Source organism: Rhincodon typus, chromosome 3, assembly GCF_021869965.1.
Source record: "Rhincodon typus isolate 14 chromosome 3, sRhiTyp1.1, whole genome shotgun sequence".
In the NCBI taxonomy this organism is placed as follows: domain Eukaryota; kingdom Metazoa; phylum Chordata; class Chondrichthyes; order Orectolobiformes; family Rhincodontidae; genus Rhincodon; species Rhincodon typus.
In genome coordinates this window covers 26,523,193-26,548,996 of record NC_063334.1, presented here as the reverse complement: position 1 = coordinate 26,548,996, position 25,804 = coordinate 26,523,193, and the positions used below count along the sequence as shown (strand labels likewise).

Sequence of the window (25,804 nt, the reverse complement as noted above, 5' to 3'; positions counted from 1 at the left end):
ACAAAGAAGAACACTTTAACTTCAAAAATTTGAAAGCCAAATACCAGCAAATACAAATGCTTTGACACTTGTGAATGAGGCATCTTTTTTAAATTCAGAGACACCCACTGCTCTCTGGCTTTTCAGCTGTTCTGAATGTCTATCTCTGAAGCTGAGGGGAAACAAAAAAATAGGTTCTGGCCACACAGTCTGGAACACAGTGAAACAGACAGTCCTTAAATAAGGGGTCAGCCATTTTAGACTGAGATGAGGAGACACGTCTTCACCCAAAAAAAAATTTGTAAAGTATTGGAATTCTTTATCATCTCAGAGCTGCAGATACTCTGGCGATGAGTTTACATACAGTCCCCGGGCTGCAATCGGATTCTGTTCTAACGTCAGTTTGTACACAAGTTGGAACATAACGGAGGACAATATAAAATGGCTGTTTGTAAGCACAGGAAACATTTACACACTGGATCTTTATTACACACTCAACATTGCATCCTTAAACCAAGTGTTCACAAATCAGGGATAACAACCCCCCCTCCACCAACAAATCCATATTCAGAACAGCTGTAAATAGGTTTCTGGATGTTGAGGAAAGTAAAATTATCCCCCAAAGGTCAGATTGGGAAGGAAGTGTGGAGGTAGAAGATCAGCCATGATCCCATTGAATGGCTGAGCAGATTTTGCTTTTAAAAAAAAAAAAGAAAGAGAAAAAGAAAAAGAAAGAGAGACCAAATACTTTGGCATCGCCCATTCTTTTTTTGGAAAAGGAATGAAAATAGTACCGACACCTCATGTAATTCTTCAAAATTTACCTGCTTTTGTTTGGAATGATTCCCTTCTCCAGTTGTTTGATGTTGTCAGAACCAATCCTTACTGCTAACCAATTCCCCAGCTTGCCGTTGTATAGAGTATCTAAAACCTTGAACACGTCTCCTCGGCTGAAATTCAAACTTTGTGGACTCTCCTTTTCGTATTCAAAGTGGGTCCTAATGTAGAACGAGTCACCGCGGCCAGAGCTGATAATCTCTTTGTACACTAGCAGGAAGAGAAAAATGAGGTAGGCGTAGGTCACCAACAGAAGTGAACAATTTTGCTTTTAATCATCCTCAGTTGCCAGCTTTATATACATTGGAAACACAATAAAAAGGCAGAGATAATTGCCCGGTAAAATAATGACCAGTTACAGGTGTCAACCTATTTAGAAGATGCTAGACAATCCCTTCATTCGCAGCTTGGCTTCATCTTAGAATTTCCATTGTCTAAATGAGGGAGCTTAAGAGAATCTGGAAAGTCAGGATCATGTTAACTGGTTCAGTCAAATAAATACACAGTCACTACCAGGACAGGGTGGGAATTCTGCAGTAACCAACTCACCCAAAAGTTTGTCCACCATTTACAAGGCACAAATCAGAAGTATGTTAATATGGATGCAACTACAAAACTCAAAAAAAAACAACATCCAGGACAAAGCACCTCACTTGATCACTACCCAAAACCAATCTTCTGCCATCTGGTGCACACAGTCATCGTCAGCAACTGTTGCAGCAGTGAGTACCATCTACACGATGCACAGCAGCAAAACACCAAGGCTGCTTTGACAACATCTGCTAAATCCAGAAACTCTACCACACGGAAGGACCAGGGGCAGCAGACAATTGGGAAATCCTCCACCCGAAAAGTTCCTTCCACGCCACATCTTGACTTGAAAAGATACCACTGTTCCTTCGCTGCAGCTTAGTGAGTATCCCTTCCTCTCAAAGGCATCCCTATACCATGTGAACTGCAGTGGTTCAAGGTGGTATTTCAGTAACATATTCCCTAGGGAATGTCGCAGATGTGTTTGGTCACTTTGTGCCATTTCAGCCCATCATGTTCACACTACCTCTTCAAACAAGCAGTTACCTGCTGTCAATCTCCTGTTCAACATGTCCTCCTCCCACCCCCACTGAACTCCTGCACATTATTTCTATCCAGATAATTAACCATATCCTCTTCAATGCCTACTGCCTCAATTTAGCAATGTGCATTAAATGCTGGCCTTGCCAACAACACACATTCCATGAATTAATTTTTTAAAAAGTGCTTTTTACTGTTTCTTCTTTTGAGATTATCGCTTCCTTAAAATGGAGGCTGAATCAAGTCAAAAATCAACGATGATGGCTACTGATTGTCCAATATTTTCCACCAAGATCTAATTGCACCCCTTCACTTGGTCACTTTGGTTACAATCTTTGCAGTCCATAGCAGGGACCACATTGAAATTTTTTTAAAAAGGCTGCCTTTATCAGCAACAGCACCACCAGGGGGAGCAACTTGTACTGAGGCGTAAACTGGAACGTTGCTTCAGGTTTGACTTGCAAATAACTACAATGCGTTCCCGCAGGAAAAGGGAATCTAGTCAACAGGAATGATCGCTCATTCCCAATAAATTCCATTAGGAAAAAGAAAGTCTATTCTGCATTAGCTACAGTGGTTATTTACCAATAGGTAGAACTGGCACCAAGTGCAAAAAGTTATGGCATCCAAAAAGCAGCTCCATTGAATTTCAAAAATAAAAAACAATGAATTCTGTAAGGCATTACATACAACAGATATAACTGCAGTTTTGCAAAGTTTAAAACAAAAAGGAAATCTGATCACAGGATGTGGATGCCTCTGTGCCAGCATGTTTTGCCCAACACTAATTGCCTTTGATCTGAGTGGCTTCTAGGGTAGTCTCAGAGGTCAGTTAAGAGTCAACCGCACTTGTGGATCTGCAAGCACGTGTAGGCCAGACCAGGTAAGGAAAGGGAGTTTGCCGTCTGCATGGTCACTTTTAAATTCCAGATTTTTTTTTTTTTTTTTTAAAAAAAAAATCAAATTCAGATTTCACATCCCCCACAATGGGATTCATAGCCACATCTCCACAACATTAGCCTAGGGCTCTGTATTACTACTCCAATGACATTACCACAACACCACTGCTTCCCCAAAATGCCTGTCAAAACTGTTCCTGGCAACTGGTGTTGATACTGTGTTGTAGTGCATCTGTGCAGATAGATCACAGTAGCCATCTTTAAAGGCAGCACCTTATCTTGGTATTGGTAATACATATTTTTGTTTTAAAAAATTACACCCACAAATCAATTTTCAATTGGATGCAATTTCTGAGCCAGAAAGTCAACTTCCGCAGCAGGCAGCTTAAAAAAAAGTATGAACTTAAGCAGTCATAAAAATTAAGATAGGATGTTTGAAGCTGAAGTAAAATATACAGGGACAGATTGAGGGCATTGGAAAATACAATAAAGGGCATTTTAATATAAAACCACATAAATATTTGATACATTAAATTCCCAGGTTTGGAGGCGTTTTACGATTATATATTATGGCCAGTTGCAGTACCAGCACTTAGAAGTTTTATTGTGAAAGAGAGAGATGTCAGGCAGCTGGAATACTGTAGAACTTTGAGCAGTGTCTAAGTAGTCAACAGCATGACAATTTCATTTTTGTAATAATAGGGTTATTGAAAATAAAAAAAGTGCAGAAGCAAAGTACTGGTGTGAGCCTGCAACAAGAAAGCCTGAACGAATTCTTCGGTGTAAAGTCTCCTTTTACTGAAGGAAACAGCTTTTGGCAAATTACTTACCATCATATTTGCTCTGAGCAAGAATGGTCACATCATCACCTTTGGGGATTTCTAAAAGGTAGAGGACAGCTTCCTCACGCACAATACTACGGAAATCCATGGAATTGATCTAGTTGAAATACACCGATTAAATACAGAAATGATAACATTATTACCCATCTGTAAAATTCATAGACTTACTCACTGCAGAGAAAATAAGCTACAAACACCAATATGATCAAAGATGCTCCAGGTTGAATTCTCCTTTTACTCCATTATTCATAGAATCACATACCACTGAATGGTATTGTTTGGCTTATTGTGTACATCATTTTTAAAAAGGAAGTTATCCAATTAATCCCATTTTCTTGTTTTTCCCCACTCTTGCAAAACTGTTTTCAAGCATTTTCCAATTTTATTTTTGAAAGTTATTGTGAATCTGCTTCCACTGCCCTTTCAGGTCACAAAAACTTACTGGGCAAAATAAATTCTTTTGTGCCCTCTGGAGTTTTGGCTATTAAACCTGCAACATTTGCTTTATTGAAAAAACCCACCAGCCACCAAAAACTATTTGCATTTATTTATTCTCAAAAGCTCTTTGTATCATGTAGCAGCTACTTTTGCCCATGACTCTCTTCCCTGTACCACTCTGCAACAAGGGCATACTGCTCCAATGCCAGTCAATCCCTCGCAATTCATTCTTCTATTAAGATTCAATTAAGATTAATCTTTAAAATTTAAGATGCAACAAGATTTACAGAAAGCAAAAGGGGAGTTAGAGTGCACTACTGATACAAATCTGAGACTTTAAAAGCTTTCACAAATATATCAACCCAGAATGGTATTATTTAATGCAATTCTAAATCTACAGTTGAAACAGATTGTCCAAGATTTCTTCAATAAGTCTGATGCAATCCACCACTCAAATGATTCTTGCAACATGTAGGCAGAATGGATGTGAATTTGCTTTATGGAACTTTTTCTAATAGCTTGGTTTCTACCAGTGATGCATTGGAGCCTAAATAACCTTTTTGTAAATCGTATTTAAAGATTATTATAGCCAGTAGAGTTTAAAAATCAATGACAGAAATCAGATCTGTACACAAGCTGTTCCGATTTTTGATAGGGGTATTTTTAATGTCAATACTATCTATCACACTCAACCGAGTCAGGAACCAAGTGGATCACACAGAAACGATCCAGCTGGAAACAAATAGATATTCTAATCTTGAACTAGTTCGCCCAAATCACTCATTCATTGCTCCCACATGTTGCATGGTTTCCCATTTAAATTTAAGAGCCATTTATTATTCTTAATTCAACCTTGGTTCATTTCACAGCTCTGACTTCTGATTTTCCCAGCCCAATGATGTGGATTTTTTAAAATTGCTTATCCCCAATTGTTGCCTTTACCTTAAGTAGTTGATCTCCTTCCTCAAGCCCTTCATTCTCAGCAGGACTCCCATCTTGCACTCCAGCCACAAAGATGCCGACATCATTACCACCAGCTAACCGCAGCCCAACACTATCACCTTTCCTGAACTGCACCATTTTTGTACCAGGGCTAAAGTGTGGGGGGGGGGGGGGGGGGGGAAAAAAAGAAAATAAAATTATGAAGATGCTCATCACAAAAACACCAGTGAGCTGGACTTCAACTATCCAAAATATGTTCCAAAAATGATTTGTCGGGGAATAGTATGTGAATTTAACACCATGGTATCAAGAGTTTGCACACGTTAAAGAGAATGTTAAGGTGATTCAGGACAGGGTGAGAATTCCAGAGCAGCTATTTCTAAAACAGCCGCTGACTCTGGAAAACTATATGCTATATTTGTCATAATATCAACTTTCTGTTATAAAAATGAAAACTTCTCTAAAAAAAAATACAAGTGGTTTGAGTTTCTACCTTCATCTCGTTTGTAATGTTTAATCCTGGCACTCCCACCCCAGCAGCACTGTGGGTATAGCCACACCTCTTGCACTACAGCTCACCACAAGGCAAATAGCCAGCAATTCTCATTTCCCATGGAAGAACGTAAAAATTCCAAGTCACTTATTTCAATAAAATTTTAATCATGCAAAATATTTGAAGAATTTTATTTCCTCCTTTGCTGTCAGAGAAAAATTCTGATGTGATTGATGACTTGTCTTCATTGATAACACCACTGTCGCTGGATGTCTGGCGATCCCCCTGATTTGGTGCCAAATTCAAATCTGGCATCCAGAAAACAGAATTCCACACCACCAAAATTTGTTAGAATTTTGTGGGCACCTTTCTGAGAAATCAGTAATGACCACTGTGTCACCAGAAACCACAAGTCATTAAGGCTCATTTACGAATTGAGGGACTTTGCTGTGTATAAATTGACTGCTACGCTTACCTGTTACAACAGCTGCATTTCAGAAGTAGTTCATTGATATCATGAAATGCTTCATGTGCAAAGATATGGAAGGACAGTGCATAAATGCAGAGATGTTCCCACTTGTGGAAGGACCAAAATTAAGGATTGCAGACAGGTGTCACTCACTGATCAGATGGGGAACTCAGGAGAAACCGCTTCGCTCAGTTGGTGGCTACAAATTGGAACTGGTTATCATGGAGAATATTTGTAGTGAATAGGATAGATGAAGTGAATAGCATAAAGGGAAGCACACATGTGGAATAGAAGGATATATAGATAGGGGGAGATTAGGAATAGCCTGGACAGAGTGGACATTGGGAAGATGTTTCCATTAGCAGGAGAGACTAGGACGTGAGGGCACAGCCTTAGAGTAAAGGGAAGACCCTTTAGGATGGAGACTAGAAGAAACTTCAGCCAGAGTGTGATGAATCTATGGAATTCATTGCCACAGAAGGCTGGGAGGCCAGCTCATGGAGTACATTTAAGACAGAGAGAGATAGGTTCTTGATTAGTAAGGGGATCGAAAGGTTACACGGAGAAAGCAGGAGAATGGGGTCGAGAAACTTATCAGCCATGACTGAATGGCGGAGCAGACTCGATGGGCCAGATGGCCTAATTTCTGCTCCTATGTCTTACAATCTAAGGAGGATAAATGCCTTCTTGTGAAGCACAAAGAACTGCAAAGATCTGAGCTGATTTGTCTGTCTGATATGCATATCAGATAAAAAATAAAATGGTATAAGCCACACAAGGAGACGTGTTCCCAAACGTTGATCAAAAAGTAGCAGCTTTTAAAAGAACATTGTAAACTAAAAGGACTGAGGGGCAGAAAGGTTGGAGGAAGGAATTCCAGAGTTTAGGGCTCAGTAGCAACGGAAAATCAGGGATGTGCAAGAGGCCAGAGCTAGAGGAGCACGGAGCATAGATCTTGTGACAGTTGTGCAGCTAAAGGAATAAATGAATATAAAAATACACCCTCCTCTAGCATTGTCCTGAACTTTGAAAAAATTAAGAGAAAAAAAATCACCAAGTCACTAACAGTATTCAGCAGAAAGAGAAAAAAATACAACTAGAAAAGCACTAAAACATGCACCGAGAGTCTCTCTGCTTGGGTCAAAATGCTAACAGGGCTTAACTTTCCAAGGCCCACCCTGGGACCTAGCAACATTCATTTTCTGAGGGGTGAGCAAGACAGATACAGTTGGAGAGAGGAGGCTTGGGGCGTTTAAGGGTTGAGGACTGTTGGGTGTTTCAATCATTTTTCTTCAAAAAACAAACAAACAAAAAACTTCATCAGTGCCACGTTACTGATACAGGCTTTTCAACCGAATGACCTTGGGACCCATCAGCGTCTATGCACATTCTGCAGGGTCAACCTGGCACAACTCACAGGGAACCCCACCACGCCAGAGTGAAAATCCAACATTCTGGGCCACCTGTACTTAGGTTGGATTTGCACAAACCAGGAAATTGCCAGACACCACACTCCCAACCTTTGAGCATTTTGTTCCCCCCTCCACCCCCCCACCTTAATTCATTCACAGGATGTGGATTCACTAGCCAGGCAGCATTTATTACCAATCCCTAATTGCCCAGAGGGCAGTTGAGAGTCAATCACATTACTGTGGGTCTACAGTCACAGGCCAGACAGGGTAAGGATGGCAGATTTCCTTTCCTGAAGGACATTAGTGAACCAGATTGGTTTTTCCTAACAATTGTAACAGTTTCTTTATTAGTTATAAAAAAAAAACATTGACCACTGAAACGCTGACTGGCTGTGCAGAATGCAGTAATCGAGAGTCTAGTTTGTCATTTGAAGGCAGGGTTATATTTTGATAAAAGGACACGTGGTCACCTATGAAGCAGTTAGAATCAAGAAGCCACATGATGGAACCTCCAGGAATAGGTCCAGAATTGGCAAGTTGAGCCCTTTCGGAAAATAAACAGATTGGCCACAAATTACCCAGGATATAAACTGACCTTGACAGCAGCATCATTGTTCTAATCGTTAAAGTCAGAGTAAAAATAGATGTACCCCACAGTAAAACATGAGGCAGCGTACATCAAGATGTAGGAAAGCATTTCAATAAGAAACAAAAGATTGTATTCAGACCATTACATATTTCTCAACACCTACATGTTAGGATTCAAACAGCTTGGGTACACAGTTTACACTTAGTATAAAATGTGTTTACACTCTGAAAACAGGGGAAGCAATTTAAAATGCAGTTTTTCAACATGCCGTTGTCGTCCCTGTTTTTCTTCAGAAAGCAATTTACTATTAAAAGCACATCCCTTTCAACAAAAAAAAACAAAAAAGACTTCCACAATCCAGTTTTCAGCTACAACTTCAGATCTTTCTGGAGAAACTAAAATACTGAGTTTGTTACTTCCTTATACAATTATTGCTTAACCACTAGAATTAGGATGTTGATTAAAAGGAAGGAACTCGTTCTCTCTCTATCCAAAAGGGAGAAAACAGACATGACAGGCTGAACACAGTCTCCTCCTGCACTGTTACATTATACGAATACCAGTGACTGCCTGTTTTGTTTGTGTCTGAAAGAAGAACTCACATTCATGTCAATGTGAATGTAGGTCTCTGATGTTGAACATTTGCAAAGTGCCCATGATAGTCAGTCCAAAAGGAGACAAGTATACATGCTGGAAAATGCTTAGGACCCACCAGACAATTTATCTGTTCCAGCAACAAAATATAACTTTGTGTCAGAAGCAGAGACCCAGTGTGCATTTGGTAATGATTAGATATGTTAGAAAAACAAATCGGAAATAGGCAGCATTAGCTGATAACTGTGCAACAATGTGTTGCATTGTATCTTCTAATTCACAGGCTGGAGTAGAATGGGTTTTGAGAGGTGGAGATGGAAGAAATAAAAGGAAGAAGCAGAAAGAATCACCAGGGTTAAGCATTTCAATGTTAAGGTGGCCTGACATTACTATTATTCAGGCAGCTACTTCAAATTTATCTTCCTCCTTCGAATGCAATGTGATTAGGACAAATAATGATTGTAAAGTGATGAACTCTACACAGAATCAGTCACAGAATTAAATAACAGATGCACACAAGGCTGGTCCACCAACGTTGGATGTTACTAGAGTGTCAAACGTTAAAAGATAGATTTTGCAAAAAATACGCTATACAGTCTGACAGTTCCATATGCCAGATGAGAATCAGCCTACCCGATCAGGAGATCCTTCTGTTCATTTCTCCCTCAAATACTTATCCAGTTAAAAGGGTTAAATGTTTGGGTCATTCACCTTAACCATCCTTCTGTAGAAACATACCTGCACATGTTTCTCAGGAATTCCTTAACGGAATTGTTAGGTACTGTCATACTTATGTGTACTAGTTCTGAATTCTACAAGTGGAAACAAGCAATATTCAACTTGCTCAGCCAACTCCATCACCTTGCATGGAGACCTACATCTTAAAGTTGCTAAGGTTCTCTACACCAACATACATTTATACAGTGCCTATGGAGGTAGCTAAATGCCTCAGGATGTTAACCAGGAGTAGTATAAAACAAGTTTAATAGCCAGCCACATAAGCAAGTATTAAAAAGTGTGCATGCAGCAAGTGTAATTAAATAGTGATGGAAAAAAACCAAGTTAGGGAATATTTAGAGATAGTAGGAACTGCAGAATCCGAGATAACAAGGTGTAGAGCTGGATGAACACAGCAGGCTAAGCAGCAGAGGAGCAGGAAAGCCTAGACCCTTCTTCAGAAATGGCATTTCGCTATTCAATCGCGTTACAGCCCATTCACGTTAATGCGTTATAGCAGGACTGGCTGTAGTAGTTTTAAATGACCTTAACTTAACAGAGGATAGAATTGTCTCAGAGGAGATAATTATTTCTAGCGTACTGCTGACTTAAGTATTTAGAGGTGACAAGGATTAATGAGGGTTTCAGCAGAGGAGTTAAGATGGGCAAGGTTACGGGTAGAAATGGACTGTCTTAGTGACACAGTAGGTACAAGATCAGGAGTTCATCCCGATGAAATAACGCCAAGACTGCAAGCAAACTGGCTTAATCTCAGATAGTGCCAAAACAGAGGATAGCATTTGTGTTTTCAACGTGAAGTTTGGAAGAGACCAAAAAGAACAATAGCTTCATCCTGCCGAACATTTAAATTAAGAGGGAATGGCTACCTACCCTCTGGTGGACATTTCGTAAGCAGTCAGATTCTTCGCTATTGCTGAACAGTTTGGTGTCATCAGCATCGATGTGAAAACTAACGTTGCATTTTCAGATGATGTCTCCAAGGGTCAGCGTGTGCATGGGAAATAGCAGGAGGCCAAGAATAGATACTTGGTGTTCACCAGAGCTAATGATGAAGTTGGGGTAGGAAGCAAAACCATTCATAGGAGATTCCCCGGTTGTGATTAACCGGCTAAAGAATGACAGCAGGTTAGAGCAGTCCCATTCTGATGGATAACAGTGGAGTGGCTTCTTCTTGGGATCTCTTGTGGTGCAGTGGTAGTGAGCCTATCTCTGGACCAAGAGAACCAGGTTCAAGTCCCATCTGCTCCAGGAGGTGCATAATAACATCTCTGAACAGTGGAGTGGTGTTGGAGCGGGATAACGTGGTTGACCCTGCCAAATACTGCGGACAGGTTGAGAAGAACCAGGAGGAAACATAACTTCACTATCCTGATATGCTTGATATCACAAGATACCTTTAGTTAACAATACTCTTATCAATCCCAGATTTAAAACTGACAAATCAACCTAACACTAATTATTATTTGTGGAAACTTCAACCATTCCATATGTGGATGTGTTTGCTAATGTCACTGAAAGGTCTGGCTCTAATTTTTAGACCATGACCCTGGTCCTAGATTTCCTAAATAACATTGAGACCTTCTCTTTACTTACCCATATATTTCTTCATCCTCTGGACTAGGGCGTAGCAATTTCTTAGGAGCCCTCACCACTGGTTCTTCTACTTTAGGCACTGTTTAACAAAAAAAAAAAAAAAAAAAAGAGAAAATATATTGCATTATAAAATTTATCCACAAATTCCAAAAAGAGCTCTCACAGCTTCTTCTGAAAGGTTGAACGCGAAGTGCCAAGATAGGGATTAGGAGATGATGACACATAGCACAGGAACCTAAAAGCACCTCATTTAGCAATTTGGTTCAGTGTTCCCAATTTGAACAACTGAAAAGCAGGAGGTGATGCAAGGATGCAGCACAGGAGGCAGAGAGTCAGCTATCATATCTGCATCAATCCTTAGGAAACAGTCCAAATGGTATGACCTGCATGCTCTTCCTTACAGCTCTGCAATCACATTTTCCTCTGTCAACTACTTAACAAATTTCCTTTGGAAGGTCAATATTGAATTTGCTTCCAAAAACTTTCACATTACAGATCATAACATCTTGACTGTGAGAAAAACAGTTTGACTGTCTTGCTCGCTCACGGAAACAGTTTGGCCATTAAAAACAGCTTGTAGAAAAGGAGAAAATTAATTTTGAAGCCTTAAACTGCTCTAAAGAGATTTTTCATCTGTGAGCAAAAAAATGTGCGGGAAAAAAAAAAGCAGCAACGTTTCATAGACCATTCACGAACACTATTCCCAAAGGCAGGTCCTTGGCTCATTGTCTGATGATACTTCACCTCGAATCATCATCTTTGTCATTTTAAAGACAGTGGTGTCTTGCCTTTACCTTCAACTCCAAAGGTAGAGCAAGGAGGCAGGTCTTAGGTCTCACTTTGAATGGGAGTCAAATACTGTTGGTGTTAAATGTGACCCATGCAATGAGCTCACCGGCCTCCTCATACATCAGAAATACAACTGAAGTTTTTTTTCCTATTCATTTGTGGGATGTGGGCATCGCTGGCCGGCCAGGCATTTCTTGCCCATCCCGAGCTGCCCTCAAGAAGGTGGTGGTGAGCTGCCTTCTTGAACCTGCTGTGGGTTGACCCACAATTCTATTAGGGAATGAATTCCAGGATTCTGACCCAACAACAACAGTGAAGGAATGACAATATATTTCCAAATCAGGATGGTGAGTGGCTTGGAGGTGGTGGTGTTCCCATACATCTGCTGCCCTTGTCCTTCTAGATGGAAGTGGTCGCGGGTTTGGAAGGTGCTGTCTGAGGATCTTTGGTGAATTTCTGCAGTGCACCTTCTAGATAGTACACACTGCTGCTACTGAGTTTTGGCGGTGGAGGAAGAGAATGTTTGTGGATGTAGGGCCAATCAAGTGGGCTGCTTTATCGTGGATGGTGTCAAGCTTCTTGAGCGCTGTTGGGGCTTCACTCATCCAGGCGAGTGGGGAGTATTCCATCACATTCCTGACTTGTGCCTTGTGGATGGTGGACAGACTTTGGGGAGTCAGGTGAGTTACTCACCACAATATTTCTAGCTTCTGGCCTACTCTTGGAGCCACAGTGTTTATGTGGGGAGTCTAGTTGAGTCTCTGGTCAATGATAACCCCCAGGATGTTAATAGTGATGAATTCAATGATGGTTACACCACTGAATGTCAAGGGACAGTGGTTAGAATGTCTCTTATTGGTGATGGTCATAGCCTGGTATTTGTGCGGCACGAATGTCACTGGCCACTTGTTACCCAAGCCTGGATATTGTCCAGATCTTGTTGCATTTGAACATGGACAGCTTCAGTATCAGAGTCGTCATGAATGGTGCTGAACATTGTGCAAACGTGTGAACATCCCCACTTCCGACCTTATGATAGAGGGAAGGTCATTGATGAAGCAGCTGAAGATGGTTAGGTCTAGGACATTACCCTGAGAAACTACTGCAGATGCCCTAGAGCTGAGATGACTAACCTTCTACAACCATGACCATCTTCCTATGTGTTAGGTATGTCTCCAGCCAGAGAGTTTGCCCCATTACCTATTGATTAAGTCAATTAATTGGAACCAGGCATTTGGGTCGTCCTGGCTTTATATAGTGGCGAGTCCTCATTTAAACAACGAGGAAGCAAAAGTTGCTATAATCCCAAAGGATCATAAGCTGCTCTGAGGAGCGAAAGAGAGCACGCAAAAAAAGTGAACAGTGGAGTGTCTAACCTGAACATCAAATGTTTCAAGCAAGGTTGAGAAGGCACAAACTATACTGCAAGCTCAGCCAGTACAGGCACCGAATCCAAACTGTTAGCATCAGTATCAAGAACCAGCCGATTGAGCTAACTGATCTGCATTTAAACAACACAGACACACAACCCTTCCCAACCATCTTGTGCCTACCTCTGTAATCAGGGTCATCTAGCTCCTCCTTCTCAGAGTCAACTGCAGCAGGCAAATCACTCTTTGTTGCAAAAGGTGTGGGCATGGCTCCCATTCGTGCCAATCTATGGGAAGGCTCCTCTCTAGAACTTTGCAAAAAATACCAGAGCATTTAAAAATAACCAAATCACAAAAAAAAAATCCAAAAGTTAGAAGAACTCAATTGACACAGCAAGTAGAGAGGGGAGAGAAATAAAGAAAGAAAGGCACTGCTAAAAACAGAAAAAAGACTCAGTAAATCAGGTGGCATCTGTTTATTACATGATTAGACACGACGGGGGAAACAGAAGATCGTAACTGGTGAACTGGAGTTACAAAAATTCCATCTGCCTCGTTGCAAGGTGAATACAGCTGGTAATTTCAGGTGCAAACCGAATAAGCACACAGGAGAAAACCAATACAAGGGAATCTTCATAGAACCAGGAGGGAGTATGGTGGGAGGAGTCTTGTGTGGAGTGCAAAGACCAGCAGATAGCATTTACAACACAGAAAGCAACCTATCACAAGTAAAAAAAACATTAAGAAAGGCTAACGATGCAAATAAAGAATAAAATCAATTCCAAAAACAATCATGCATCTTCAGTCTTGCTTCTTGTCATCTATGATCCCGTCATATGTTTTTCCTCTGTAGCAGTTTCATAGCAATTAGGACTGCTCTCACAATTAAGAACTACGACCACCTGTTTATTTAGGGCCCAGTCTGGACAGGTTAAAACAAATCTTTCTTTTCAGCAATATTCAAATACATATTGCTGAAGCTTTTCATCTTGGACACAAATCAGGACCACAAGAGATTGTTGTGATCATTTGAGATTTTGTAGTCTCGCAATTACCTTGATGTGCAAGACAAAAAGCTTCAACAACATGCCTCTCTGTTATAATATCCAAAAATAGGTTTTTATTTTTATGGGAGGGAAAGGAATAAAGTCAAGCAAAAATAAAAAAAAAGTACCTTTTCTTGCCAACAATTCTTCCTGAAGAATGTGAAGAAACATCAGACGGTGGCGATCTTCTTTCTTCCGGGGGTGGTGAATAGGAGGGATTTGATTCAATTTCAGAAATATCTAAACCAAAAACAGATAGAATTTTTTAAAAACTGTACACTGCACTTCCTTGAATACAACATGCACGATCAATGATAAACTCAACAGGAGGCTAGTTGGATAGTGTTTACACAATTATCCTAGAATCAGTGACTCCCTACAGTGTGGAAGCAGACCATTTGACCCACCTGAGTCCACACCAAGCCTCGGTAGAGCATTAAAACCAGACCCACCCCATCCTTGTAGCCCCACATTTCCTATGGCTAATCCATCTAGCCTGCATATTCCTGGACACTATGCAATTTAGCATGGCCAAACCGCCTCAGCTGCACATCTTTGGACTGTGGGAGGAACACAGACTCCAAACAGACAGACACAGTCACCTGGAGGTGACACTGAACCCGGGTCCCTAGCGCTGCGAGACCACAGTGCTAACCACTGAGGTACCATGCTGCCCTGAAATGATCAATGTGTCATCTTGCATACATCAGGAGAAATGCAGGAATACCAAATTTCAAATGATCGTAACAATTTCTACCACTAGACATTGTTGCGATCAAGGGGATTTGCCATTCTTGTATTTGCCATGATGAGAGCAAGATGAAAAGCTTCTACAACATGCTGAGTAACATTAAAAAAAAAAAAATGGAATTTATGTTTCAAAAAAAAAAAAAAGGGCGCCCAGAATGCTAGCTCATTAAGCATACCACTACACCATCTCCCCGCTTGAACAATAAAAGTGAGCTTGGCAGGGTGAGACAGGGGGAGAAATAGATGAGAAATTGATTATCTCCAATAACTGACCTTTTAAATTTTTGATCAGCGTATCCCAATTAAACAGATACAGAGAGGTCAACACAATAAATCACAAGTGACATTATGGTCACCATTATTGCAGCAACATAACAAAGTTCAATTTGGAAAGCACTTAGAGCTTAGTAATGAAAACAATTCCAACTTTAGTGCTTGCGTTTAGCAGAGGTGGGAGAGTCACAGAGCTGTACAACATGGAAACAGATGCTTCGGTCCAATTCGTCCATGCCAATCAGATATCCTAAATTAATCTAGTCCCATTTGCCAGCATTTGGCCCATAACCCTCTAAACCTTTTCTATTCACGCAAGAACAGTGAAAAGCACAAAAAAAAGGCAAAAGTCAAACTAAACTGCATTCAGACTCTGCACATCCTAACCTCTGAAAGCCGAAACACCGTTTTGCCGGACAGTTTGAAACCCTCCCATTCCTGTCAGTCAATTAGGAAAAATGGCAATACTAAACAGGAAGGGGAAGGTGGGGGGGGGGGGGAGGTAGAGGGAGGATCTGATGGAGGTTTTAGAAATTATCAAGGGTTTGATAGGATTGATGCACTTCTTGGGGAGACCAGAACTACAGACCATCAATAATCAAATCAAAATCAAAAATCAAAAGTCAAATCAATTATTAAATCCAATAGGGAATGTAGGAGAACCTCTTTACCCAGAGTGTATTGAGAATGGGGTGGCTGAGGCAAATAGTATATCTTGGATAAACATGAGGGGAGAAAGGAATAGGAGGATATGCTGATATGGTGAGACAGAAGCTAGTGTGAGGTACAAATACCGGCATGAACCATTTTCTGTGTTGTACATTCTCTGTGGCAATAGAAATTTCAACACAATTAGGTAAGAAAATAATTTCATCCTTTAAAGTAAATTCAACAGCTGGGATTATTGACCAGAACAAGGTAATGGTCAAACACATCAGAAACAAATATTAAATGTTTCTCAGCCCTCTATTCTTACCGGGTGTGGAATGCATTTAAACTGGTTATTTCATAAAGATTACATTTCATAAATGCCTATATTTTAAGCACAACTATGAAACAAACAAAAAGAATTACTAAAAAGTGACTGTAAACAATTTTCTTCCCTACATTACCAAAAATGCTACACTTGCAAGAAGGCATGATATCAACAATGCTAATCAAAAATACATTTGAGGAAATGGCCTTTCCACGTCCACAAATCAGTAAACTACATAATGGTTCACTTAAGGAAATTATTATTATGCAGGAACCAAAATGTTTCAAAACAACTAAAATCAATTTCTGGAACATTATTTCCTGCAGTGTGAAGCTAAACAATTGTTTAGCTAATAATGGAAAGGAATCTTCGCTATTAGTCTAAAGAGAATTGGGAAGGGAAAAATACTTGCTTTACTTTTGAGAGTTGGAAAATGATTTAACAGGAAAAAAAAAAGCGCTATAAAAATAGTGGTCTCTTGCCTGACCCTAGCTACAGATAATTAAAAAGTTAACTAAATGACAAAGGAGAAAGATATTGGCTATGCCTTTAAAACTGTTTTCCAGATCAGTACATTTTTAGTTTCAGAGTTAGAATTTTATTTCTGAGGTTCAGATCTGCATGAAGTGAGGAAGCAGATATGGCAGGAGGGGGAAATGATAACCATAATTCTCAGAACCAAGGAAAGAACTGAAAGGGAAGGGTTTCAAATATAGACAAATGCAACACAAAATAGATTTTAAAAAAAAAAGGTAAAGATGCAATTGCACTTTAACCACAGTTAGACTACTTTAAAGAAGAAGAATGCTAGCAAGATTAAAAAAGATGAAACTAAGGATTAAATGTGAATAAAGAATGACCATTACATCTCAACCTACACCACCTCCTCATACCCATTTCAGTATTTTTAACATAATTGAACATTCCAAATGTTTTTCTCAGGAGTGGTACAAAACAAAATTGTGCACAAAACCACAGAGATATCAGAACAGACACTGCAATATTCAACTGTTCGAGGTTTCATTGGGTGTGTCTGTTAACTCATCTATGTCTTGTATGTTACTTGTCAAGCTAGAAACTGACAAACTTAAAGCAGGCAGCAAAGAATAAGAACAGACATTTTAAAAGCACTGACAAATCTTGGTATCATCTCTTCACAACATGAGCCAATGGCCAGTACAAGGCGAAAAGGCAGGTTTTTGTTTAGAAGAGACATGCTTAGCACTTGAAGGTACTGCCTGGGCTAGAGGTATACAGGAGTTTCTTCATTAGTACATAGTTTGGTTATCCAAGAGGATGTTAAAATTATAACTGGTTTTCATAAGCGAGTAAACCAATTCCTCTCATTAAACTTACAATTAGAAGACAAATTGACTATGAAGAAGAAACATGAGAGAGATTGCAGAAGTGTGTATTCTCTATACAAAGAATGTTAAAGAAAGATGCATGGTAAATTAGCAGAAGCAGGTTCCACAATAGCTCTTCAAAAAGCTGAACAATCAAAAATGAAGGGAATGGGAATAAATAACTCATTTATGCAAGTACAATTGTGTTAAGGGTGGACTTTTAAAAGATGCTGCTTAAAACAAATATTAGTATCATTCTTATGCAAATCTGAAACAAGAAATGGAAAAAACAAGTTTCATTTTTAATACAGTATTTTAAAAACATCCAGTCTATTCTTTAGATCTTCAGCAAATTGCATTTATACATGCAAGGATTGGATCTTTTATTTTCTTAAAAAAAAATAACACAAACTGTGGACTTAAGTGAGAAAGAGCTTTATGAAAAACCAGTATTTGAGAAGAAAAAAAAATAAAAAATAAAAAAAAAGTGGCTATAGGTTTAAAAGCAAGCAGATACCAATGGCTGGCATTGTAAGCATCTGACTGAACAAGCAGGAACTGAAATTCAGATTGCACATGATCTGGAGCCAAGGATGTGTACTGAAGCAACTCTTGTTGGTCACCAGAAGCTGATTGGTAATTGTCACTCATCCACCAACCAATGGCAGAGACCTTTTGCTTGCCAATCACAGTGATTGTTTCCTCAGCAGCCTGGAGCTGGATACAACGTTACAGAGGCAGAGAGCGCAAGCGAGCCAAAACAAAATCAAGTGGGCAGATATTCTCCCAGCCCAGCAGCTGCCTGTTCCCTGCAATCAAAACCTCAGTGTAAACCTGAAGAAAACCTGTTACTTTTCTTGGTAGCAATTGCTAGGAGTGGTGACTTTTGAATTGATAAGTCAGAGACATTTTCCAAATGAATCACTCACTCTGTAGTTCTTACAAATAAGTGGAAGTTTCTAGAGAAAGACATATCTGAACAAGGGGTCTGGCTAGCTGAGGGCAGATCACCTCAACATTGGAAATGGGAAGCAAAAGCCACTAAACTTCCTGGTTTCTCTACTCACAAATAAAAAACCCATCTATTCTCCTTTTTTCTTTATCTGGTGTGAGGGGGGAGTTTAAGGGGATTAGAGTTTTACTTCATGTTATATGACAGTGGTTTATACTCCTTTACTGTACCTATACTCTGGTTACTTGTAATACCCAGTAACCCAGTCCATGCTTTCTATCAACCTTGGCAGAAAGTCAGGTAAATTAGCATATCATGTGTACTTTTAAAAAAAAAAAACAACTTTTTACATTTGGTACAACTCCAAGATTGAAAGGGCTTAATTACCAGTGGGCTACCCTCGTGAGTTGTACCTAAGGCACCTTAACCATAGTTAAAACGTTTCTAAGGTACTTCACAAGAGCAATATATTCCACAAAAATCTCACACTGAGCCATGAGAAAAAAAAGAGTGGGACAGGCAGCCAAAGAGGTAGAATTACAGGAGCATCTAGGGCCCTCTGAAGCACCAGGCAGCCAACAATCAAATTTTTGAAGTACACAAAGTCCAAACTGGAAGAACAGATAAATCAGAGGATTGTAGGGGCAATGAGAGAAGAAAGGAGGGATCTGAACACAAGGAAGAGAACCTTAAAACATTGCTGAAGCAGGAGGAGTCAATGCACACAGGATGGTGGCAAGTGAACGAGATGTATTGAAATAACAGTCTCACCTTCAGGATCAGAATCACTATCATCCATGGCCGGGATGCTGATCAATGTCTGTTTACTGTCTCTTTGGACAACAAGCTGCAGCTTCCCTCGTGATCTTTCAATCAATTTTCGGGCATCTGCCAGAGACATGTTTTCAGTCACTGTTCCATTGATCTGCAAGAAACAACACAAAATGAAGCTGACCATTATGACAGCCCCCGATGTTGGATATTGATGGAATAACTCATTCATTACACAAGTTAAGATTCCTGGATTTGCACAATAATTATCCATTAAAATCACAATAGAATGTTAGGAGATCACTAAATGCCTACTTAATGATATAATAAATTTTATGTCAGTGCAAAAACCAATTTCTCCAGACCAGAAAGACAAATATTTTAAAAATTGTTCAATTACACTAATGCAGGCAGTAAATCTTGGAATTTATTAAAATGTTTTACATTTTTCTTATTAAAATTTTCCTTTTAGGGGTATTTTTGGTGGCAACGCTGATTTAACTCCTGACTGGACAGGGAGCAGGAGAATTGAAGGTCCATCTAACAACAGCAGCCAGAAACCAGCAGCATTACTGGGTAGGTAGTGACTGCTGCTGGTTCACTGTGTTTATCAAGGCCCAATATCATTGCTGGATCCCAGGGCACAGGGAGAATGGTGGTGGTGGAAGATTGGAGTATTGGCAGGAAACAGTGGGTGGTTCTCAGCAGGCGACCTCCATCTCATCTTCCCAATGCCAAATTGGGCCCAGGCTGGTCCCTAAGTGACCAACCTGCCCTTAGCCCTCAAGCAGCCCTGCATAGATTTGCTCATCATAGTCCTTGAACGGTTTAATACTGGTGGTAGGGGGATCAGGTCTATACATGGATACTAACTACCTTGGCCTTTGCAGCACAAACTTAAAACCCTACACAACCGCTCAATATGCCATGGGGTGCAAGGGCATTAAATTCCACCTTTTATCTCCTTTATTCTCTTTATCTAATCTTTCTTTCCTCCTCACCACCTTCCCCCCCCCCCCCCCCCCCCCCCTTTCTATGCTTAATTTAACACTATCCTCCTGATTTTCAGCTCAATCCTTAAATCTCATTGGTTCAGGAGATAGACTGACAGTCCTGTCATTCACCAACTTCCCCAGCGCTCTTGGCACACTTATCAGCTCACACTCCCAGCTGTTACACTGCAAAACATTGTGTGTGTTGAAGGGCAGGTGGAGGAAGTCTAAACTGACAGGGACACACCAAGACATGTCCCAGTACAGCAAGATCTGACCCTTTCATTTTGCAAGCCATGCCAATCAGACAAACACTGCTGCATTTGCAAATTTATTGCAGGAATAAAACAACATGAATAAATTGCATTAAGACCATAAAGAGACAGGAGCAGAAGCAAGCCATTCAGCCCATTAAGTCCACATCACCAGTGAGGTCATACATGATCCGATGATCCGATAATCCTCGACGTCACTTTCCTACCTTATCCTCATAACCCTCGATTCCCTTATTGATTAAAATTCTCAATTTTGAATAGACACAATAATCCAGCCTCGACAGGTGAAGAGTTCCACCAGATTCAAAAAGAAATTCCTCATCTCAGTCTATATGGGTGACCACTTAGCATTGAATAGCCAGGACATGAAAAATAAGTTCTTTCTAACTTACTTTCAATATTGTGAATATCAAATGTCAAGTGTAATAGAAAATGTGAATATAATTAATGTTACTAAGTATCACAAGACATGAATCAGGAAGTAAATACTAGAACAAGACCAGTCATTAAGAATCATAATAGAATTGTTTGAATGGACTTGAAAACAGTATGCAAGTTCCCATTGTACTAATTTCAAGAACACGTACACAAAGAATCACAAAATAACAAGCACAAATTTTAAAAAGATAACTTTTCAATAGTAAAAGGATGCTGTAGTTTCACTTCTCTTCACTCAGGAAGAGCAGAATACTTGGGGCTCTTTTCTTTAGAGAGCAAACCCTAACGTGTAACACCTTAAAATTATGACAGTTTGATGGGGGAAATGAATAGAAGATGTTGTTTGTTTTGATTTGTGGAGGGCAAGGGAAGGAGAGTGCACCCACGCGACAGAGATCAGCAATAAGTATACAACAGTTACTCATAAATCCAATAGGTTACACAAGAGAAAATAAAAACCTGTCACCCAAAAAGTGTGGTGAGAATTTCCCCACAGAGCATAGTCAAGGCAACTAGCATTGTGATAAGTGCATCGAAGTTAGGTAAAAGACAAGTAGATAGGATAGGATCAAGGAGGAGATGGTCAGAGTAGAGTAAATATTCCCAGAAAAAACCCTGCACAGATCAGCTGGGCCGAATGGCCTGTATGTACTGCAAAGTTCAATACAATTCAAAAGCAAAGCCCATTTTCTGCAAAATTAATGAATCAGAAAACAAATTTGAAAAACTTAAACTTGCCTTGAGAACAATGTCACCTTCTTCTAAGCTTCCATCCTTTGCTGCCAAGCCACTTCCAGTCATCTCTTTAATGAAAATTTGGCTGCCCAATCGAAGACCATATTCTATTGGATACATGTGTAAAAGGTTCAGACTATATGGCATTATAGTAAAACAGAGGCTGTAGATCTGAAACAAAAACAGAAATTGCTGACAAAACTCAGCAGGTCTGGCAAGATCTGCAGGAAGAAAGCCAGAATTTTGCCAGCAATTTCCATTGAAATATATTGCAATTGAATGTTACATTGATGTTATGGTATCCAAGTGCACTTTTGGTTCAAAGCAGACAATAAAGCAGAGATCAAGAGATCCACTTATGGAGAACGCTCATTATAAAATCATTCTAACCTGCTTCAACTACCCGTCAACTTGTTCCAGATTGCTACATCCTTCCGAAGTTTTTGTACTCAAAACCACTCTATTTTGTCTATTAGAAACTTTATTAACGCCTGAATAAAACACCTTCCCTTCAATTTTTCTGTTATTCACTAATAGAATGTCAGGGTCACTAGCTGGCCCACATTTATTGCCCATCCCTAGTTGCCCTCAAGAAGGTGGTGGTGAGCTGCCTTCTTGAACCTCTGCAGTCCATATGTTCTAGGTAGACTCAATGCACTTAGGAAGGGCATTCCAGGATTTTGACCCAGTAACTGTGAAGGAAGGAAGCAGGCCTGGTATGGCAACTGCGCTGCTCAGGACCATAAAGAAACTATAGAAAAGTTGTGTCCACAGCCCAGACCACGAAAGCCAACCTCCCATCCAATGGGCTCCATTTACACAGCTCGTTGCTGCAGAAAGGCTGCTAAAGACCCCTCCTATCCCGGTAATGCTACCTTCCAACCTCTTCTATTAGAGAAGATACAGAAGCTTGAACACACGTGCCAACAGGTTCAAGAACTGCTTCTTCACTGCCGTTATCAGACTGCTGAATAGACTAACTTCAAACAATGTTGATCTTGCTGTGCACACCTCTGGTGCAGTTGTTACCTTGCATGCCTTGCTCTGTCTAAGTGCCCTATAATCTGTATGTCCTTGTTTGCTATGATCTGCCTGTACTGTTCGCAAAACAAAGCTTCTCACTGTACTTAGGTACATGCGATTACAATATATCAAATCAAATATATTCCCAAGTCAAGAGGGTGAGTGGCTCGACGGGGGAACTTGCAGGTGGTGGTGTTTGCAGCTGTTGTCCTTTTTCTTCTAGTTGGAAGTAGTCCTGGGCTTGGAAGATGCTGTCAAAGTTTCTTGGTGAATTTCTACACTGCATCTTGTAGACAGTACACACTGCTGTTAAGCATCAGCGGAGGAGGAACTGGATGTTTGATGATGTGGTGCCAATCAAGTGGCTGTTTTGTTCTGGACAGTATCAAGTTTCAATTGTTGGAGCCGCACTCAGTTAGGCAAGTGGAAAGTATCCCATCATGTTCCTAACTTGTGCCTTGTAGACAGTGGATAGGTTTTGGGGAGTCAGGAGCCGAGTTACTCACCGAAGTATTCCTGCCCTTTGACCTGCTCTTGACTAGCCATATAAATACAGTGACCATCAGTTCAGTTTCTGGTCAACGGTAACTCCCACGACATTGATAGGGGGGAGTATTCAGGTGACGGAAACACCATGGAATGTCAAAAGGGCAATGGTTAGATTCTCTTATTGGAGATGGTCATTACCTGGCATTTCTGTGGTGCAAATGTTACTTGCCACTTGTCAGCCCAAACCTAGTTATTGTCCAGATCTGGTTGTATTTGAACAGGGATTCCTTCAGTATCTGAGGAGTCGTCAAAGAACATTGTGGATGTTCGCTGATGATGGCACAGTTCAGACCTTCTCATGATGGGAAGGTCATTAATGAAGCAGATAAAAAGGTGGTTGGGCCTAGGACACTACCCTGAAGGTTCCTGCAGAGATGTCCTGGACCTGAGATGACTGATGTCCATCAACCACAACCATCTTTCTTTGTGCCAGGTCTGACACCAACTAGCAGAGAGTTTGCCCCCCCGATTCCCACTGATGCCAGTTTTACTAGAGTTTCTTGATGCCACAGTTGGTCAAACGTGGTCTTGATCAAGAGCTGTCACTCTCGCCTTATCTTTGAAATTCAGTTATGCAATTTCCTTTTTCAGTCAATAAGAACCTGCCCTAATTCGTTCTGAAGTTAGGACAAGTAAGATCACAAACCAAAACAGAAGGATGAAAATATTTTGGAATACGAATACAAATACGAATACGGAGTCACCCACATTAGATAAGAGCCTGCTCACACCTAACTGGACTACAAGTCACTTTTAAAAAAAAAGGTATTTGCTTCCCTCACCCAGGTTTAACATTTCTCCACCATGAGCAGCTAGGTCTTCCAAGCTCTGGAATTCTTCCTGAAAAAAAAAAAAACACTTTCCTTCCTACTTTAAGACACTAGTTAATAATCTCTTTGGCCAAGATTCTTGTAACTATCCAAATATCCCCTCATGACTCTTTGGATTGATGGCAGCATCCTGTCAGTGGTAAACACTAGATGTATTGCTATTGATAACAGCATGAAACAGCTAGCTTAACTTGTTGCTCAAATCTCATGGAGGAGTCCTGCCTATCGTACAAGTCACTGATGTGTGATATGAAATTTCAGTGCTAGTGAGAAGCTAGGCATGTAGGCCAAACTTCTCCAAGACTGGTGGATCACATCAAGTAGTGCACCTCTTCAGCTGTTTGCAACAAGCAAGGTACTGATTAAATCCAAATGTCTGTGCTTTTAAAAATAAAACATGGTTCAACATTAGAAGCAATTGGGGGGACTGGATTACTTAGCAAATATTGTTCAGAGTATGCAAAGAACTATGCTGATGACCAATTTTGGATTGTCACACCATGCTACAAGCCTATGTAGAGGAAGCTACATATTCAAATACACATGGCCCCCGGTTTTTTGCAGCAGAACCTGCACACAAAGTTGTCTGCATAACTCAAAATAAAGGAGGTGACAGTTGTTCACTGGTTCCTTTCTCAAGACAATGCCTAGTCTCAGTCAATCTTCCTTGGTTTACAGTTAAACAAATTAACTGTCAGTCAGTCATCATTGACCATTGCATTCACCATGGCAATGCCTGCATCAGAGTCTACTTCCAAACCAATCCACATTTCTTTTCAAACAATATAAATATTGTTTACCCTTTACTTTTGGTACTTATTGCAAATTGTCCTGATTACTGCAAGACAAATGCTTTGACAAAAAGTCAAGTCATTTTCAGTTATATTTAAATACTGTACTACCAAAAATGACTAAAAAAACTTACATCTCCGCATTACAAGTAGTGTTAGTTAAAGCAACTGAAAGAACTAAGCCCAAACAGTACACGTTATTGATCAACTAGCGATTTACAAATGATAACAGTTTGAAAACCTGCAGGAAAAAAAAAGTGATAGATTAAGCAAATCTCAGTTGGGCAAGAGGTTAAAAATTTGTAACAATCTATCTTCCCTCTTTAGTGCATAACCTCTGAAAAAAAAAAAGTCAGAATTTCCTGATAACGGGGAGTACAATAGACCAGTTATGAGCAGATCAGTTCAGCCATTTTTGCTTTCCACTGTTGAACAATCCACTGAACCACCAAAAGGTTCACACATGGAAGGATGTCATAGGAATACAGACTGCCAGTTCACTCGCCCGCTCGAACACAAACACACACTGAGTAACGAAAAAAAAGGTGGAGATTCATAATTTGCCTGCACCATTTCTGACTGCAATGACAAGAACACATTCACTCCTCACTTCTTCACTGGACCAAGCAGGCACATCACCTTAACATGATCAGACGTCAATACTATTTAAAAGGGGCTTAGTGTTCAATCCAAATTACAATCATACAGCACAGGAGGTAGCTATTTAGCACATTGTGCCAGTGCTGGCCCTTTGAAAGAGCTACCCAAATCATGCCCATGCCCATGCCCATGCAGCTGTTAGTCTTCCTCTTCAAGAATCTATCCAGTACTCTTGAAAGTATCTGTTGAATCAATGATTGCCCCCTTTTAGACAACACACTAAATCATAACAATAAAAAACCTCAGCTTCTCCTCTTGGCTCTTGTGCTTTTGAATGTCTCTTTTGTTATCGATTCCCTGTCAGTAGAAACTGTTTTCTACTATTATTATCCTTGAAATGCT

General features: G+C 40.2%; 1 protein-coding gene across 9 annotated transcripts in view; it reads right to left on the bottom strand.

Moving 5' to 3' along the window:
* Positions 1-25,804, bottom strand: part of LOC109910664 (tight junction protein ZO-2) — a 118,410-nt gene that overhangs the window by 19,252 nt on the left and 73,354 nt on the right. For all 9 annotated transcript variants that reach the window (XM_048619245.1, XM_048619253.1, XM_048619204.1 and 6 more), the window contains exons 6-13: positions 21,613-21,716; positions 19,170-19,323; positions 14,230-14,341; positions 13,239-13,366; positions 10,897-10,975; positions 5,009-5,159; positions 3,617-3,725; positions 804-1,026 (exon numbers count right to left, since the gene is read on the bottom strand). In XM_048619245.1, the coding sequence (XP_048475202.1) occupies positions 804-1,026; positions 3,617-3,725; positions 5,009-5,159; positions 10,897-10,975; positions 13,239-13,366; positions 14,230-14,341; positions 19,170-19,323; positions 21,613-21,716 (1,060 nt within the window). The remainder of the gene's footprint in view (positions 1-803; positions 1,027-3,616; positions 3,726-5,008; positions 5,160-10,896; positions 10,976-13,238; positions 13,367-14,229; positions 14,342-19,169; positions 19,324-21,612; positions 21,717-25,804) is intronic.